General features: G+C 41.7%; 1 protein-coding gene across 3 annotated transcripts in view; it reads right to left on the bottom strand.

Moving 5' to 3' along the window:
• The window catches only part of FNTB (farnesyltransferase, CAAX box, subunit beta), a 40,451-nt gene that overhangs the window by 17,159 nt on the left and 2,477 nt on the right, over window positions 1-20,815 (bottom strand). For 2 of the 3 annotated variants that reach the window (XM_075844691.1, XM_075844689.1), the window contains exons 2-5: window positions 14,538-14,602; window positions 11,066-11,138; window positions 10,358-10,449; window positions 7,796-7,942 (exon numbers count right to left, since the gene is read on the bottom strand). In XM_075844691.1, the coding sequence (XP_075700806.1) occupies window positions 7,796-7,942; window positions 10,358-10,449; window positions 11,066-11,138; window positions 14,538-14,602 (377 nt within the window). The remainder of the gene's footprint in view (window positions 1-7,795; window positions 7,943-10,357; window positions 10,450-11,065; window positions 11,139-14,537; window positions 14,603-20,815) is intronic. The other variant, XM_075844690.1, reaches the window with a different exon arrangement.

The raw sequence follows: 20,815 nt of genomic DNA, 5'->3' as shown, positions 1-20,815 counted from the left end.
CCCTTTTTCCCTTATCAGTTCTTTATTATTAATAAAAATATATAAACAAATAAACTATACATAATTGGTATCGCCGCGTCCGTAACGACCTGAACTACAAAACGATGTCGTTATTTATCCCGCGTGGTGAACGCCGTAAGAGAAAATAATAATAAACCGTACCACAATCACAATTGTTTGGTCACTTCACCTCCCAAAAAATGGAATAAAAAGAGATCAAAAAGTCGGATGTCCCTAAAAATGGTACTGATGGAAACTACAGTTCGTTACGCAAAAAATAAGTCCTCACACGACTTTCCTGATGGAAAAATAAAAACGTTATGGCTCTTAGAATAAGGTAACACAAAAAGTAAATGATTTTTTACAAAACGTATTTTATTGTGCAAACGCCATAAGACATAAAAAAAAAACTATAAACATCTGGTATCGCCGTAATCGTATCGCCCCGCAGAATAAAGTGAATATGTCATTTATAGCGCACGGTGAACGCTGTAAAAAAAAATTGAATAAACAAACAATAGCAAAATTGCAGTTTTTTTAGTCCCCACGCCACCTAAAATTAGAATAAAAACTGATCAAAAAGTCGCATGCACCCCAAGAAAACTACAATGGATTCCTCAAGGTCTCTAGTTTTCAAAAAGGGGTCACTTTTGGGGGGTTTCCACTGTTTTAGCACCACAAGACCTCTTCAAACCGGACATAGTGCCTAATAAATTAAATTAAATGTCACCTCTACTTTGCTCTAAATTCCTGTGAAACACCTAAAGGGTTAATAAACTTTTTAAATGCTGTTGTGAATACTTTGAGGGGTCTAGTTTCTGAAATGGGGTGTTTGATAAGGGTGTCTAATATATGGGCCCCTCAAAGCAACTTCAGAACTGAGCTGGAAACTAAAAAATAAAATATAAATGAGGCAATACTTCGCTTCTTACATTATACTCATAATGAGCCGTGCCCACCCCGAGATGACCCCAGTTTTGACCGTTTGTATAAACGGAGACCCCTATTAGACCATTTCAGTGCCCGGTTTTCCCAGCATTCACCCCCGAGAAGTGTATTTCTATAGATGAATCCCTGGTACATTTGAAAGGGAGGCTTCAATTCCGCGAGTACCTGCCGGGTAAGAGGGCAAGGTATGGCGTGAAGATGTATAAGCTGTGCGAGAGTGCATCAGGGTATACCTACAAATTTAGGATATATAAAGGGAAGGACACCAGTACTCAGCCCCCAGAATGCCCCCCCTTACTGGGAGTTAATACAAAAATTGTGTGGGATTTGGTGCACCCACTGCTGGACCAGGGTTACCACCTCTACCTGGATAATTTTTATACCAGCGTCCCACTCTTCAACTGCCTCGCTTCCAGAAGTCCTGCGGCATGCGGCACTGCTAGAAGAAACCTGAGAGGCCTCCCTAAGACTCTGCTTGGGCAAACACTCAGAAGAGGTGAGAGCAGAGCACAATCTAGCAGCAACATATTGTGTGTCAAGTACAAGACCAGGGAGATGCCACACCAGTACCCATGTACCTGTACGAGGTACCAGTACAGAGACCCCCAAACCAGACTGCATCCTGGACTACAATAGGTACATGGGAGGGGTGGACTTGTCAGATCAAGTCCTGAAGCCTTACAGTACTTCTGGAAGCGGGGCCACAGGCATCGTACCAGGGCAACACTTTTTAGGAGAAGTTCCCCAAACTGGCAAGAAGGGAAAAAGTCAAAAGAGGTGCAGAGTCTGCTATAAGAGGGCGATAAGGGATGACACAATATATCAATGTGACACGTGTCCCGAAAAACCAGAGCTCTGTATGAAAGAGTGTTTTAAAATTTATCATACATCCCTTTATTTTTAATTTACCCCAGTTTTACTCGCTCTGATCCACTTCGCACAGCTTACCCCTCCTCATCTTTCCCCTCTGAGCCCTGCTGTGTGCCCAGGCAGCTGATAACAGCCACATGTAGGGTATTGCCGTACCCGGGAGAGCCAACATTACAGTTTATGAGGTGTATATCTCCGGTGGCGCATGCTGGGCACAATATATCGGACACTGAATTGGCATATATGTATAGAAAATGGCAAATTTCACTCTGTACCAACTGCTGCACATTATCTTTTACACAATACCTGTGGGGTCAAAATGCTCACTACACCTCTAGATGAATGCCTTAAGGGGTGTAGATTTTAAAACAGGGTCACTTCTTGGGGGTTTCAACTGTACTGGTACCTTAGGGGCTTCTGCGTACAAGACTTAGCACCAGAAAAGCTCCAGTAGGCCAAATGGTGGTCCTTTCCTTCTGAGCCCTGCCGTGTGCCCAGGCAGCTAATAACAGCCACATGTAGGGTATTGCCGTACCCGGGAGAGCCCACATTACAGTTTATGGGGTGTATGTCTCCGGTGGCACATGCTGGGCACAATATAGCGGACACTGACATGGCATATATATAGAAAATTGCAAATCTCACTCTGCACCATCTGCTGCGCATTATCTTTTACACAATACCTGTGGGGTCAAAATGCTCACTACACCTCTAGATGAATTCCTTAAGGGGTGTCGTTTTTAAAATGGGGTCACTTCTCGGGGGTTTCAACTGTACTGATACCTCAGGGGCTTCTGCACACTCGACTTAGCACCAGAAAATTTCCAGTAGGCCACATGGTGGTCCTTTCCTTCTGAGCCCTCCCATGGGCCCAAACGGCAGTTTATCACCACAAATAGGGTATTGCCACACTCAGGACAAATTGGGCAACAAAATGTGGTATTTTATTCCTTGTGAAAATAAGAAATTTTGAGCCAAAACTACCTCTTATTGGAAAAAATTTCATTTTTTTGAATTCACAGCCCAATTCAAATAAATTCTGTGAAAAAACTGTGGAGTCTAAATGGTCACAACACCCATAAATGAATTCCTTGAGGGGTGTAGTTTCCAAAATGGAGTCACTTCTGGTGGGTTTCCATTGCTTTGATACCTTTGGGGCTCTGCAAATGCGACATGGCACCCGAAAACCAATCCAGCAAAATCTGGGCTCCAAAGAACACATAGCGCTCCTTTCCTTCTAATACCTCCCATGGGCCCAAACGGCAGTTTATGGCCACAAATAGGGTATTGCCGCACTCAGGACAAATTTGGCAACAAAATGGGGTATTTTATTCGTTGTGAAAATAAGACATTTTGAGCCAAAACTACATCTTATTGGCAAAAAGTTTTTTTTTTTAAATTCACAGCCCAATTCAAATAAGTTCTGTGAAAAAACTGTGGGGTCTAAATGGTCACAACACCCATAAATAAATTCCTTGAGGGGTTTTGTTTCCAAAATGGGGTCACTTTTGGTGGGTTTCCATTGCTTTGATACCTCTGAGGCTCTGCAAATGCGACAAGGCCTCCCATGGGCCCAAACAGCAGTTTATCACCACAAATGGGGTATTGCCGCACTCAGGACAAATTGGGCAACAAAATGGGGCATTTTGTTCCCTGTGAAAATAAGAAATTCTGATCAAAAATGACATCTTATTGGAAAAATTGTCATTCTTTTAATTTCACAGCCCAATTCAAATACGCGCTGTGAAAAAACTACGGGGTCAAAATTGTAACAATAACCATAAATTAATTCCTTGAGGGGTGCAGTTTCCAAAATGGGGTCAGTTTTGGGGGATTCCTACTGTTTTGGCACCTCAACACCTCTTCAAACCTGGCATGCTGCCTAAAATATATGCTAATAAAAAAGCACCACCAAAATGCACTAGGTGCTTCTTTGCTTCTGGGGCTTGTGTTTTAGTCCACGAGCGCAGTAGAGCCACATGTGGGACATTTCTAAAAACTGAAGAATCTGGACAATACATATTTAGTTGTGTTTCTCTGGTAAAACCTTCTTTGTTACAGAAAAAAAATAGAATGAAATTCAGAAAGAAAAACGAAATTTGCAAATTTCACCTCCACTGTGCTTTAATTCCTGTGAAATGCCTGAAGGGTTAAAAAACTTTCTAAATGCTGTTTTGAATACTTTGAGGGGTCTAGTTTTTAAAATGGGGTGCTTTATGGGGGATTTCTAATACATAGGCCCCTCAAAGCCACTTCAGAACTGAACAGGTACCTTAAAAAAATGGCTTTTGAAATTTTCTTAAAAATATGAGAAATTGCTGTTTATGTTCTAAGCCTTGTAACGTCCAAGAAAAATAAAAGAATGTTCAAAAAACGATGCCAATCTAAAGTAGACATATGGGAAATGTGAACTAGTAACTATTTTGGGTGGTATAACCGTCTGTTTTTCAAGCAGATGCATTTAAATTCTGAAAAATGCTATTTTTTCTAAATTTTCTCTAAATTTTGCAATTTTTCTCAAATAAAGACTGAATATATCGACCAAATTTTACCACGAACATGAAGCCCAAAGTGTCACGAGAAAACAATCTCGGAATCGCTTGGATAGGTTTAAGCATTCCGACGTTATTACCACATAAAGTGAAATATGTCAGATTTGAAAAATGGGCTCTGAGCCTTAAGGCCCAAACTAGGCTGCGTCCTTAAGGGGTTAATGACCGGGCCATTTTGCACGTTAATGACCAAGGATTATTTTTGGTTTTTTCACGGTCGCATTCCAAGAGTCGTAATTTTTTTTTTATTCCGTCGACATAGCCGTATAAGGGCTTGTTTTTTGCGGGACGAGTTGTATTTTGTAATTGTACCATTTTTAGATGCTTATAATATATTGATTAACTTTTATTAACTTTATTTTAAGAGAGTATTGAAAATAAGCAGCTATTCCAGCATTAATTTTCACGTTATAAATTGACGCCGTTTACTATGCAGCGTAAATAACATGTTAATTTTATTCTATGGGTCGGCACGATTACGGGGATACCAGATATGTAGAGGTCTTATATGTTTTCCTGCGTTTGCACAATAAAAAGCCTTTTAGAAAAAAATTACTTGTTTTTGCATCGCCGCGTTCCAAGAGCCGTAACGTTTTTATTTTTCCGTCGATGTGGCCGTACGTGGGCTTGATTTTTGTGGGCCAATGTGTCGTTTTCATTAGTACTATTTTGGGGTACATAGGACTTATAGATTAACTTTTATTTAATTTTTTATGGGGGGGGGAATAGGAGAAAAGAGCGAATTTTGCCGTTGTTTTTTGCGTCTTTTTTTTGGACGCCGTTCATCCGGCGGTTTAATTTATGTGTTCATTTTATTGGTCAAGTTGTTACGATAGCGGGGATACCATATATGTGTATGTGTGATTTGTTTTGACACTTTTACAAAATAAAACCAATTTTTGGGCAAAAAAAAGTAGTTTTATTTGATTTTCACTGTAATTTTTTTTTTTTTCCACAAACTTTATTTAACTGATTGACATATTTTTTTTTTAGTCCCACCAGGGGACTTCACTATGCGATGTGCCGATCGCATATATAATGCTTTGGTATACTTAGTATACCAAAGCATTATTGCCTGTCAGTGTAAAACTGACAGGCAACCTGTTAGGTCATGCCTCCGGCATCGCCTAACAGGCAGATGCTGAAGGCAGACCTGGGGGTCTTTGTTAGACCCCCGGCTGTCATGGAAACCCGACAGCGACCCGCGATTTGTTTGCGGGGGCGCCGATCGGGTGACAGAGGGAGCTCCCTCCCTCTGTCAAACACATTAGATGCCGCTGTCACTATTGACAGCAGCATTTAATGGGTTAAACTGCCGGAATCGGAGCGCGCTTCAATTCCGGCAGTTGCAGCAGGAGCCAGGCTGAGTATAACAGCCGTGCTCCTGCCGCTGATCGCGTGGGTACAGTGACAGTACCCGCGCCATCACAGGACGGATATATCCGTCCTCCTGCGCGAACAGGTTAACCCCTTAGTGACCAGCCCATTTTAGGCCTTAATGACCAAGCTATTTTATTCGTTTTTCTATAGTCGCATTCAAAGAGCTATAACGTTCTTATTTTTTCGTCTACATAGCTGTATGAGGACTTGTTTTTTGTGGGATTAGTTGTGCTTTTTAATGGCACCATTTTGGGTACATATAATTTTTATATTAACTTTTATTAACCTTTTTGGGGGGGGGATTATAAAAAAAACTGAAATTCCGCCATTGTTCTATGCGTTTTTAAATTGACGCCGTTCACTGTGCGGCGTAAATAACATGTTACCTTTATTCTGTGGGTCGGTACGATTACGGCGATACCACATATGTTGGTTTTTTTATGTTTTACGACTTTTGCACAATAAAAACACTTTTGAACTAAAATTATTTGCTTTTGCATCGTCGCTTTCCAAGAGCCGTAATTTTTTTATTTTTCCATCAATGTAGTGATTTTTTGGGCTTGTTTTCTGCGGGACAAGACGTAGTTTTGAATGGTACTGTTTTGGGGTGCATGGGACTTCTGGATTCATTTTTATTATGACTTTTTTGGGGGGCAATGGAAAAAAATTACAATTTCGCCATGGTTTTTTGCGTTTTTTTTTTACGGTGTTCACTTTGCGGTTTAAATTACATATTAACTTTATTAATGGAGTCATTACGGTCGCGGCGATACCACATATGTGTACTTTTTTTATTTTTTTACACTTTTACTAAATAAAACCACTTTTTATGGAAAAAAATGGTTTTATTTTTTTACTGTACTTTTTATTAATAATCTTTATTTCACTTTGATAACTTATTTTATTAGTCCCACTAGGGGACTTTACTGTGCGATGTTCCGATCGCTGCTATAATGCTCTGGTATACTTCGTATACCAGAGCATTATTGCCTGTCAGTGTAAATCTGACAGGCAATCTGTTAGGACGTGCCTCCGGCGCGTCCTAACAGGAATATGTCCAGGGCAGACCTGGGGGCTTTTATCAAGCCCCCGGCTGCCATGACACCCCATCGGAGACCCGCGATTTCATTCGCGGGCCGCCGATGGGTGACAGAGGGAGCGCACTCCCTCTGTAAACAAAGTTAAATGCCGCGGTCGCTATTGACGGCGGCATTTAACGGGTTAAACGGCCGCGATCGAAGTAAACTTCGATCGCGGGCGTTGGAGCAGGAGCTCAGCTGTCATCAGACAGCAGAGCCCCGGCTCCTGCCTGCACGGGAGACCCGTGCAGGACTTAGACTAGGCTGACGTGAAAAGGCGTCAGCCTAGCCTAAAGCCCATTAGTGACCGACGTAAAAAGGCGTATTAGTGGTCACTAAGGGGTTAAATGAGGACAAGCTGTAATACCAAAACACAGCCAATAGACAAGAGTGGCGCTGTTTCTGGACGAAAGCCAGCTTTTTCTAATCCCATACAACCCCTTTAGAGAGACCTAGTGTCTCTGGTTATTTAGCTCTGACCAACTACACAACACTGAGAATACAGGTGGCTATTGAATTCATAGTAACATGCAGCTTTGTGGGCATTTATTACAACCCTCCGACTTGAGACGAGAACTTGTGAACAGGCTGCAAGTCCTTATCATAACATCAGGGTTAGGTTCCATGGAGGAGTTCAGTCAGGGGGAACCCATCAATGGAAAGGCAAACGGAAACCACAGGTTTCCGTTTGTCTCCGCTCCATAAGGTTTCAGTTTTTTTGACGGAATCAATAGTGTAGTCGACTGTGCTGTTTCGGGCAAACAAACGGAACCCTTAAGAAGCGGAGACAAACGGAAACCATTAGCAACGGAAACCATAGCTTCCATCTGCCTTTCCGTTGATGCGTTCCTCTGACGGAACCCGAACGCGGATGTAAACACACCCATATTTGGGAATTAGCATTTGTACTATTTCATAATAAAGTGGTGTCACACTGGAACAAGAACATTAAAAACTTGCACATACCTATTAATGACATCATAGGCCTCTTCTGTTCCAATGGTGCACAGAGCGTTGACTGCTGCATAGGTGGGAGCGAGATGAGGCTGCTGGCAGGGGCCACCACCAAAACCACCACTGGGAGCTTGGCATCGTGCTAGAAACTGGCATACGCTATGGTACAAAAATCACAGGTTGTGTCATTACAGATTAATTACCTAACAGTAAGAAAATACATAACATTGCTAGACATTTATAAAGAGCAAGTAGATTTGGGCATTTTCCTAGTCTGCAGAACTGTCTCCAGTGAGCAGTGCAACTTCTAGTATTGCCAAGAAGGAGAAAAAAAAGTTACATTCCAGAAATTCCAACATGTGACTTTTTGTCCCGTAGGAAATAATAGAAGTTAAATAAATTTCTGAGTGGCCAGAGTATTAAAAGTAAAAACAGTCTAGCTACAAGGACAATGCAAAAAGTCGCACGTAACAATGTTCTGCTAGTCACTTTATTTCCATGCCATTAGAGCAGGTTTCTCAGTCAACCACCAATCCCAAGAACAGGTGGACTCTACCTCTCCACGGAATCCAGGTAGCAGTCTCACAAATGCCTCTCCACAGAAAGAGAAAGGGAGTTATGAAAACAATACGTGAAGGTTTCGGGACTTCCATTCATTTCAAATGGAGAGGAGACCAGACATGAAAGAAAAAGGAGCTGCTCATTTTCATAAATCTTGAAGGTCCGAGCTGCCACTGATGTGACTTAATGGCCTAAGGAAGATGCCGGTTCGGCATCGAAACGCGTAGCCTGTTAACAATAAATTCCTTTTATCTATTCCTACCTATTGAGTTGGTCGTCCGAATATCTCTACCTAAGCAGCGCCGATGGTCCCCGTTTTTTCCTGAGTTCTAATCGTTCTACTGATGCGACTTGTGACTAGAATTATTTTCCAGGAAAACCCATTAAGACAGACCTTCCATCCCCTCATGAAGTAAAGAACGCAATTGCTTTTTGTGGAGATTGGAGCCAAGAACACTTTCCTGCTACCAATGTACACTGGATTAAGAGCTGCCCATCACATGCAGGGTGGCACTCTTTCTTGGGACTCCAGCAAGGTGCTGACCTGCATTTCCCACTTAACCAAGCATATGTTAATTATTTGAATATATTATTACTGAGCACACACACTGGTCCCTGAAATCAGGTCGCAATCAAATTGTAAAAAATTAAATATCTTTATAGAAAATGAAGCGCAGTTTTTCACAATACAGAGCTTCAAATCCCCTGTATAGATTCTGGCTGCTTCCACCCGCCACTAGTGGGAGACTCCTGTATATAATAAAACGGTATACAATAAGCTCCCCCTAGTGGTGGGTGCAGACAGCCAAAAATTTCTGCTTTAACTCTAGGACTGCTTTTCTTATCCAATTCCTATCAAGATATAATATAAATCAGCACAAAATCCTGGACCTTCGTCTCAACATGGTCTTGAAGTGAAGCTCCGTTATAGAGCCATAAAGAGTCCACATTCTATCAGAATCCATCCCTTTAGCAATAGGAACAATCTGTAACAACCTATACAGGACAGCCTGTATTCTCTCTATACTGCAGACTATAGAACGACTACTCTAAAGAGCAACTGTATTCTGCTAAATGACCCTGCAGAGCAAGCACATGGAACCTGAAATCCCCTACAGGTTATTCAATTTCTCCCAGTTGTAAAGGGAACGTTACCGCTAACTTTATAATAGACAGCTTTTTATTTATGAAATCCTTTCTTGTAATTATTTAAAAAAATTACTTAAAGATAAACAGTTAAGTAATGCGGATGTTTTCTCAGTTACCCATCTCATACAGCCGGTACCATCGTTCGGAGCTGCAGTCGCCATTTACAGGCTTCACAGCTGAAATCTCGGCAAAGAGCTTACTTAGGTGATCTGTATTTTGGGTAGTGTAATCTTTTCGTACATCAGATTACTGTATGGTGTAAAGGAGCCGTCCCACTGCATTATGCGGGCCCATTTTGATGACCATTTTTAAGACAACCAATGTACTATAATAGAGGCCATAACAACAGATCAGAATAAGGCACACGAAATCTGCTGCGTTTGCAAGGGGGGCGGGGTTGCAAACGCAGGAGGTTTCGTAGAAGATTGTGTTTGTTGCAGAAACCACCCCATTCAGATAAACTGAACCAATTTTCTGTCGCAGAAATTTCTGCAATAAAATCTGCAGCATGTGCAGGGGGACCTAAGGCTGGAATTGGGTTATGATGCAGTTCTTTGAGCCAAAGCCAGAACAGGATCCGAAGAGTATAAAGAAAAGACACATATGTCTCCTCTCTCGTGTATACTCTCCTGTGTTTGGCTCCAGAAAAACTGCAGGTGTGATTCCCGTCTTAGCAATGCAATTTTTTTTTAGAGTCCTGTGTAATTTCTTTCACTTTAACGGTCCTAAACTTTGTTCAGAATACTCCTGCCATATTATAGATCTCATATTATTCAGTTCCCTAATAGATCAGCTGCTGTACCCAAAAACCAGAGGTGATGTGATTAAATCAAATCCTGTTAAGAACCACCATAAAACACTCACCTTGATGCCACAGATTCAGGGATGGGTTCATCTAGCAGGGTTAGACTATGGATAATCCAGTAACATAGCCAGGGACGGCTGGCATCTAGGCACTATGGGAAGAAAAGAAAATAAGTCATATATACAAGCTGGGTTGAGCATGCTTTCAAGTAAGTCGGACACATTTTTTATATCACCGTTCCTCCTACAGTGTGATCCTCAGTTTGTGACACGTCTGGGATTAGAGAAAGGGGTCTGCTTTTTCTTACCCAGAACAGTGCCACTTTTATTCATTGGCAAGGTCTGGTTTCGCAGCTCAGCATCATTCGCTTGAAGTAGACCCCTTTTTTTTTTTTTTTTTTTTTTTTTTAAACCTCTAAAGGCTACCACCTGAAGTTAAATCTGACGGTGGGATGCACAGCTGGCAGATCGGATGGTACAGTCACCAAGGCAACCATGCGACGTCCGTAGCCCCTACTCCAAAGCTCTTAAGCTAGAGGCTCCAGGCGTCATACAATCGCCTCGGTAACACAGTACGTTTCGATCTGCCAGCTGCGTCTCTTTATAGATTTAAACTTCTTGCAGAAGACTTGACAAGAATGTCAGCGAGATATAAAGTCCCCTCATAGTTTCCTTTATTCCACGACATTAGAACTACATATGCCACACGTGAACAAATCCCTTTTTAAAAACAGATATTCCCCTGATATTTCATTAGGTTAATTTTACCTCATAAGATTCTGATAACTGCTGTAAGCCCTTCCGCAGGTAGTGTGAATGGAGCTCCCGCTCTAGAACAAGCCTAAAAAACAACACACAATGGAAGGTAACTGAAATTGGTTTACAGTGTGTTCTTGTTTTTGCCGACACATTGTTGTAATTGTTAATTAGCAAAACTTTAAATGGCAATGTTTAACATAAGGCCCTTTTACACCGGCTGATAAATCGGCCGGTGAAGCGAGAGCCGATCAACGAGAAACCGTTGATCGGCGCTAGTCTGCTCCTGTCACACGGAGCTACGGATGGGGACGAGTGGTCGTTGCTCTGATCGCTCGTCCCCATACATTATCATCATGTTTACACGGAGATGTGCTGCTGGCAACAATAACATTTTAGTTTTTGTTTTGTTTTTTTAAAAGTGATCCGATCAGCAGATGATGGAGCGTTTGCTCATTCATCTGCTGATCATTCCCCTGTTTACACAGGGCTATTATCAGCAACGAGCGTTCTATGAATGCTAGTCTGCCCGATAATCGCCCAGTGTAAAAAAAAAAAACCCCAGAAAAAACCACAACACACCTTTAGTCCGATCCTACGCAGAGTTTGCCGGTAAATCAAGCAAAAAATAAATAAAATAAACCTCCACAGGACATCTCGCCATCAATGTGAGGAATCTTGGTACATCATATAAAAGAGAAGGAAGTCCGTCATGACGACAAACCAGAATATAATATAATCCTGGACTGATATGTTTGAGGTCACTAAACCAAAATTTTCTCTTCACCACTTTTGCTGTGCAGCGTACAACCACGGGCCATTGGTAGATTTTGAAAACACATAGGGCACGGTTTGCAACAGGAATAGGTCATTTTGCAGGGGGGGGGGGGGGGGGGGGGGGGTTACTTCGGTGCACAAAGCTTAACAATTTCTACCATATGTATGTGTTGCACTTAAGCCAGTTTCGCAAGTGCACTGCATATGTCTAAATTATAGTCAAATAGTGACCAAATAATACCACTTCACAATATGACCACCGTACCATAACCAAACACCCCCACCGCTGCTGAAGGGGAAATGTAGTATTTCATGGTAGCCTTTCAGATGAATGGTCGTCCTTGTAATACATGGATAGCCAGAGTCTGAAAGGTGAAAGGTTTCTCAAAATGAAAAGCGCAAGGTACATTACGATTCTTTGCCGGGTTTACGTATAATTTTCTTAAATTCTCCACACAGGATATTGGTATGTTTTTTCTGGCATTTCTACATGCATTTTTGATTTAAAGGGGTTGTCCAGGCTCAGAGCGGTTTTTTATACTGATGACCTTTCCACAGAATAGGTCATCAGTGTATGAGCACAGGGGTGCGACACCTGGACCCCGCACCCCCCAATCAGCTGTTTCAGCCGCCTTTGAGCGCTGGAAGCTAGGCAGGGGTAGGTGCCGGAAGCAGATTACATTGTATAGCCTCCATGCTGGGTTACTGCAGCGCTGCTCACATTCACTCAAATAGGAGCAGAGCTGCAGTACGGCCACTATAGCTTGACCAGAGCCTATTGCTTCCGGCACCGATCCTGCATAGCTTCCGGAACAGCCGATTGGTGCGGGTTCCAGGATAGGTCATCAGTATAAATATCAGCTCAGAGCTTGGACAACCCCTTTAAGTGTCCTGTTGTACAGGTGTTTTCCTGGCATTTTTAATTCTATTGAGAAGCCTATAGAGAAAAAAAAAAGCCACAGAAAAAATGCCATACCTAGAGAACGCTGATTTTTGATGCTGCTGAGCTAAAAAAAAACAAACAAAACCGCTACAAACCAAAACAGGATAGATCATCAAAATTAGTGTCATGGAAGAGTAGAGTACTTGCCCAAAGCAACCAGATTTCACATCCCAAAAGGAAAATGAGAGATGGGATCTGATTGGTGTATGTAAACACTCTTGTGGCCCCCAAAAAACTTGAAATAAAAACATACCACAAGGAGAAATGACACTCAAAACTTTGTGTAAAACTGGCCTTAAAGGGGGTATTCCCCATCTTGGACATTTATTACAGTATAGGCCATAAAATGTCCAATAAGTGCAGGTTCCAGAGGTCGGATGCACATCTATTTCCCCCTAACCTACGTCCTACCTTCTCTTGCTCTCTGGCCAAACTGACTAGGTGGTCAGGAGTACACAGTTTCCATAACAGGAAACACTGTAGCTCGCCGTGAAATGCTGTTTTCGTAACTGCCATTCACTTCTATGCGAGTTGCGGACACAGCGTAGCTCAGCAAGCCTGGCCGTTTTCATACTCCCGAACACCTCGTCAGTCAGGGGGCCCTTTTCTAGAGATAGGAGACACCCACATCTATTGCCCATTTATGGATATACCAGGGGACATACCATACATGTCCAAGATGGGAAAACTCCTTTAATCAGAATGAGAGGAAACTTGATATTAGTTGTTCCTCTCGATATTTGCAATTAGTCCATATTAACTTAAAAACAAAAAAAGTAGTTTTTGTATCAGTCCCCCTCACACTTTTTCATGAGGATGGATTCCCATACTAACCTTTCAGAATAATATGTGGTGGGTACATGAGGAATAAAGATATTTATGAACATTATATGGCCTTGTATCCTGCATTTATTAGAGATGGAGCCTGCAGAGGTGAAAACTGATAATTCTCCGTGGTCTCTGAGGAGCCTAACTGAAAAAACACACATGATAGCACTCTGCTCCTGCTTCCTCCTCCCCCTTCCCTCTGCATAGACTTCTATGGACAGCACATAAGGCTCTGTTCACATCTGCGTCTGAGGCTCCGCTAGAGACTTCCATTGCCGTTTCTATTCTTTTTGCCTGTCAAAATACCAGTGTTATTTTGTCCAGCAAAACAACGGACACCATGATTGAAGCACGATGGAACCCATGAACGTTTTTTTGTTGTTGTTCTACGACGGAGCAGAACGGAAAACCCGTACGCAGTTGTGAACAGAGCCTTAGCTGATCCTTCAGTGAGCTGACGGTCCGTCTTGTTTTTGGGAGACAACAACATAAATATAGTAAACTCAGAGCTGTTTTAAAGGGGCCGCAGCGCTCATATGAGCGCTCCTACCCCCTTCGTTTCCACTTTCTCACTGTGAATCTTCGACACGGATGTCTGTGCCTATTAGGCACAGGCATAACGTACTGACAAAAGTATGTTCGCATATGGGTGTATCAGCGTTCGGTTTCCGTCAGACCTTTCCATCTGAGGAACCCAGCAACGGGAAACCATAGCTTCGGTTTGCATTACTATCGAAATTCCGCAAAACATACACGATGTGTGAAGCTGGCCTTATACAGAGCATTTTTTTTTTTCCAGAAATTGTGTTTTTTCAATGACTGGTAGTATATTTGGACTGAAAAAATAAAAAACTCTGACCCTTCCTGGAAATCCACAGGGGAAAGAAGAGAAGGACTATTAGACTGGTAAACAATGTAATAAATTGCATTACTTACTGGATGGCTCCTTGATGAGTTTTGACTGCAGTGAATATGGCGCCCACTGAACTCTCAACTTTTTTCTGCAAAAAATAAAATATTACACACGTGACACATTTATAGCATATCCACAGGATATACCACAAATGTCTGATAGGTGCAGGTCTCAGTGGTGGGACCCGCATCTCTCTCCTGACCCTGCCTTGTAAAACAAATATATATATATATATATATATATATATATATATATATATATATATATATATATATATATATATATAAATAGATAGAGCACTTCGTAGCAAAATGGCGGATGCTATGCGGTCCTGACCTTGATCCACACCATCTTATGGATATATTTATAAATGATCGCAGCACTCCAAAGTTTGGTTTGAAATAAAGATGTGGTTTATTATTCCATGTCCAATAACAGGCTAGGTTTCAGTCCTCACAGGACCAAGTGATACGTGCAAAGCAGGGTTTTATACCCATGTGTGAATATTGCATATTCAGCAGTGATCAGTATAAAAACATACAAATAAGGCCAACATTTGGCTAATAAAACACACAGAATACGTGCAGAACATTGTGTAACATTATTACAAACATAGAATCCAATGTGGAATTTAAAAAAAACTGTATCATATACCAATTGAAAAGCATCAATATACATATTCATGAAGAGGAGGAGTTCATGGCCACTCACCAATCTCCGAACCACGGACACATATTGGAAATAATTCCGCTAATGATTATCTATGATCTTCCAGCATCTGCAACAGTCAACAGCACATGCGTAACATGTCATAGAAGGAAAGGCCAATCAAAAAGCGGCATCTCACGTTACAATGTCCACTATCTACGATGGCCTATCAAAAGCGGGCTAGACCCGTCTCCGCAACAAAGCCTCACATTGTAACAGCGCTTGTACATTGAGTGTTCCGCACACTATATTCTAGAAGAATATGCCACAATCCGACTCTGACAAGTTCTGTCAATTGAGTCATGAGACCAAAATTGTATTAACTCCAAGAAACATTCGTAAGTTGCAGACCGGGTCATTGTCATCCTAGCCACATATATAATGTAGTATGTCAGACAAGCTCCATGTCTAATATGGCATACCATCTTCACTTTCGTGTGGTGGTTATCCATTGTAGGGATAACGGTCAAATATATATCAATTCAAAAAAACGATAGGAGTTATATACTTATTTTGTAGAAACTGGACCTATTAACTAGAGGCAATTCATCAAGACTGTTGATCATTGACAGACATTAAAGGGGGTTGTCCGAGATGCCATCATATTTTCAAAAACCCCTTTAATGCATGTAATTTATAAATGTAAATACATTTGTAATATACTTACATTTTCCAAAGTGGCCCCGTTTCCAGATCCTGCCGTGGGGAACTTAAGGGTGACGTCACTCTCTGCTCTGGCTCTGCCGCTTTGTTGATCTTGAATTCTTTGCCGGGTAGACGACACGTCACATGTCACGTGGTGTATATCGGCTTGTGCTGTTGTAACGCACATGCGCGGCCCCTGATGTTATCTCGATAACAGCAGGGACCGCGAGAACAGCAGTGACAGCGAATGCGGGTTACGGACTGAAGCAGAACAAGCCGATATACACCACGTGACACGTCGTATACCCGGCAAAGAATTCAAGAACAAAGCGGCAGAGCCAGTGCAGAGAGTGACGTCACCCGTCAAGTTCCCCACGGCAGGATCTGGTAACTGGGTCACTTTGGAAAATGTAAGTATATTACCAATGTATTTACATTTATAAATTACATTCATTAAAGGGGTTTTTGAAAATATGTTGGTATCTCGGACAACCCCCTTTAAAGGAAAATCAATACTGTATTCATATAAAAATATCAATTGATACATTTACAAATTGATATTATTGAATGTCTGTTGTTCTTAGATGGTGTGTGGCTCATCCCAATTCAGTATATGTAGAAAAGAGAGTGAGAAGAAAAATGAATTAAAATGACTTTCACCTTATCACAATTTTATTCCATCGTACGTCGGCAGAAAATTAGTGAGGATCGAGAGCAAACTCCCCATACAAGCAAAGCTATATATATATAAAAAAAAAAATATATATATAATAATTATCTGGACACTTGAACATCCACATTGAGACCTTTTTGGTCTCAATGTGTCTAATCTAAAGATCCACTCTAAGGCTGGATTCACACGAGCACATTAACGCCCGTAATGGACGGAAAGTATTTTGGCCGCAAGTCCCGGACCGAACTCAGTGCAGGGAGCCGGGCTCCTAGCATCATAGTTATGTACGACGCTAGGAGTCCCTGCCTCTCCGTGGAACTACTGTCCCGTACTGAAAACATGATTACAGTACGGGACAGTTGTCCTGCAGAGAGGCAGGGACTCCTAGCGTCGTACATAACTATGATGCTAGGAGCCCGGCTCCCTGCACTGAGTTCGGTCCGGGACTTGCGGCCAAAATACTTTCCGTCCATTACGGACGTTAATGTGCTCGTGCGAACCCAGCCTAATACATGATTTTTTAGAGCAGTGAGCCAATCACCTCCACATTTTAGAACCGGTACATGGTCAATAATCATGAACCGAAGATCACGTTCACCATGTGCTTTTTTTGAAAAAACGTTTGGGAACCGGTAGATCTTTTCTTTCCTTCCGTATAGTAAGTATACCTATGGTTATTGAGGAATGTCTTCATGTCACACATTGTTTCTCCAACGTAGAAAAGATTGCAAGGGCAACAAATCACATATATTATCCAATCTGAACTACAAGTCACGAAAGGTTTGATTTTAAAATTCTGTCCAGTATGTGGATGTACAAAAACACTAGCTTTTTATATGAATGCGCAGTTAATGCATCCTAGACACGGAAAGCTCCCAATTTTTTGAGGTTTCAAATATAAAATTGTCGCATTCCAGCATTATTCTCAATATCAGTCTTAACTAATCTATCCTTTATATTGCTGGGACATCTGTAGGACATAAGGGGCAGATGTTAAACGGTTTAATCTCTCCATGCCCATCCCTTACTATTGGCCAATGATGTCTGATAATATTGCCTATCTCCTGGCTCAAACCATTATAGGCAGAGACAAAGGGCACGCCATCCTTTTTACGGTTCTTATGTAACGCCTGTTCCCTCGTGTATTGATTTATCCTATTTTTATGTTTGTCCACAATTCGTTGCGGATATGCTCTTTGCAAAAAAAATGTTGATCATGATCCTTAACCTGTTAACGCCGAAAGACGGCTATATCTGTCCTCTGCAGCTGCTAGTTTGCGCAGGCGCGGCCTAATAGATTGCCTGTCAGTTTTACAGTGACAGGCAATAATGCTTTGGTATACTATATTTAGTATAGGGGACAAAAAAAAATACAAAGCAGTTAAGTTTGTGGAAAAAAATAAAATAAATTTACAGTCAAAATCAAATAAAAGTAGTTTTCTTTAGTAAAAGTGCCAAAACCATTCACATACACATATATGGTATCCCCGCGATCGTAACAACTTGAACAATAAAATGAACACATTAATTAAACCACCGGATGAACGGCGTCCAAAAAAGACAACGGCAAAATTCTCTTTTCTCCCATTCCCCCCATAAAAAAATTAAATAAAAAGTTAATCTATAAGTCCTATGTACCCCAAAATAGCACTAATGAAAACGACACATTGGCCCGCAAAAATCAAGCCCACATACGGCCACATTGAAGGAAAAAAAAAAAAAAGTTACGCCTCTTGGAATGCGGTGATGCAAAAACAAGTAATTTTTTTCTAAAAGAGTTTTTATTGTGCAAACGTAGGAAAACCTATAAAACCTTTACATATTTGGTATCCCCGTAGTCGTGCCGACCCATAGAATAAAGTTAACATGTTATTTACGCTGCATAGTAAAGGGCATAAATTTATAACGTGAAAATCAATCCTGGAATAGCTGCTTATTTTCAATTCTCTCCTAAAATAAAGTTAAATCGATATATTAGAAGCATCTAAAAATGGTACAATTACAAAATACAACCCCTTATACGGCTAAGTTGACGGAATGAAAAAAAAATTTTACGACTCTTGGAATGCGACCGTGATAAAACAAAAAAAGAATCCTTGGTCATTAACACGCAAAATGGCCTGGTCATTAAAGGGTTAAAGTAGGATCCACCTTTTCCTCCTGATCAATTATCTTTCTGAAACGCAACATTTGACTGAACGGTAAGGAATCTATAATTTTTCTCGGATGACAACGCTCATATTGAACCAAAGTGTTGCGATCAGTAGGCTTGGTGAAAAGCTCCGTATGTTACCTTAGTACCAGAGATAGTCACCTAAGTATCCAGAAATTGTATATTGGTATAAACAGTTTTTGGAAAGCTATATTTTTTCTCTCTCTCCCTGGGGTGAAAGAAAATATTGCTTTCCAAATCTGATAAAGAGGTTTCCCAGTCCCCTTACTGGAAAGTGGAATTGACCCCGCTGTACTACAGAACAGGTAGCGGGGGTTAATGACCCCAGAAAAAGCTGTATATACCAAACCATGGGTGACAGGAAACACCTTTCCGTTTATATACATCGATATGGTGTATCTTTTGGCGCATTCAGATGAACGCATAATAGGTCCGTGCAACGCGTGTGATTTTCACGCGCCACGCACGGACCTATGTTAGTCTATGGGGCCGTGCAGACTGTCCGTGAGTTTCACGCAGCGTGTGGCCTATATTTGTGCGCCGTTCGCGCATCGCGCACCCATTGTAGTCAATGGGTGCGTGAAAAAAATCACACGCAGCACACGGAAGCACTTGCGCGTGATTCGCGCAACAGCAGTAAAAAGTATGAATGAAAACAGAAAATCACCACATGCTTTACAAACAGTGTCATAATGATGGCGGCTGCGCGACAAATCACGCATCATATGCTGCTGACACACGGAGCTGTTAAGTACCTTTTGCGCGCGCAAAACGCCACGTTTTTTGCGCACGCTCGTGTAAATCCGGCCTAACAGGTGAACATCCAAACATGTATTGAGTATTTGTGTTAATAGGGTTTTTTGAGAACGAGGAGACCTCAGAGTGTTTCCTTTGACACGTTGGCGTGAATCTGGCCTGTTTTGCAACGGCATAAAATGCACCATTTTTCACGCGTTGCAGTTCCGAGTTCCGTGTACCATCATTGTTTGTTCCGTGAAGCATCAGTTTTTCACGTCAGCGTTAGTGCACATTCTTTTTTTATTTATTTCTCAGCATTTCTTTAGCAACTGGTGCGTGAATCACGGACAGCACACGGATAACATCGGTGTGCTATCCGCGATTTTCACGTGCCCATAGATTTCAATGGGCGACATGGACCAGAATAGGACATGCAGTGAGTTTCACGCAACGGAAAAACGCTGTGTGAAAAACAACGCCTGTCTGAATAGCCTAATTGAATTGCATGGGTCCGTGTGGTGTCCATTTTTTTTTTTTTAAACGGACACCACATGGAGGTATAAAACGTTTGTGTGAATCAGGCCTTACAGTGAAAAATATTAGGTTTGCAATTAAAAATTCTGCACCACTTACCGGTCACGCCAGTGTTGAGTCAATCAGAATGACATGCCAGTCATAATACCCATCACTATGGACGAAATATCGCGAGTAGGACTAGGACACCTGCCCTACAGTTATTATTATTCATAGATGGAGGAAGCGGTACCTCTGATGTGGGAAATTAAAGGGCACTTGCAAGCCAGAGGACAACAGTAGGGGCATCTTAGGGGCACCAGCAGATGGCAGCCACTGAGAATCAGATATAGTCAACTGCATTAGGGTATGTTCACACGCCCTATTTACGGACGTAATTCAGGCGTTTTACGCCTCGAATTACGGCCGAAAATACGTCTCAAAACCGCCAAGCATTTGCCCATTGAATTCAATAGGTCTTACGGTGTTCTGTGCAGACGGGCGCTTTTTTTTTTTAATAAGACACCCCCCTCAAAGAAGTGCATGTCACTTCTTGGGACGTAATTGGAGCCGTTTTTCATTTACTCCAATGAAAACCAGCGCCAATTAAGTCCGTAAAAGACGCCGTGAAAAACGCATGCACTTGTCAAAACGTCTGAAATTCAGGAGCTGTTTTCGCCAGAAATACCCTAAGGGTGAAGTCACATGTGGCACATTTTGCTGCAGAAATCTCTGCGACTAAAAATCCATTCCATTCATCGGAGGTTTCTGCGCAGGTGAATGGATTTCTGCAAGTTCAGTTCGGATGAATGGAATAGATTTTTAGTTGCAAAAACGTCTAACAAAATCTG

This window comes from Rhinoderma darwinii, chromosome 12, assembly GCF_050947455.1.
Source record: "Rhinoderma darwinii isolate aRhiDar2 chromosome 12, aRhiDar2.hap1, whole genome shotgun sequence".
Taxonomy (NCBI): Eukaryota; Metazoa; Chordata; class Amphibia; order Anura; family Rhinodermatidae; genus Rhinoderma; species Rhinoderma darwinii.
The sequence above is the reverse complement of the archived record's forward strand: the minus strand, read 5'-3'. Positions and strand labels throughout refer to the sequence as shown.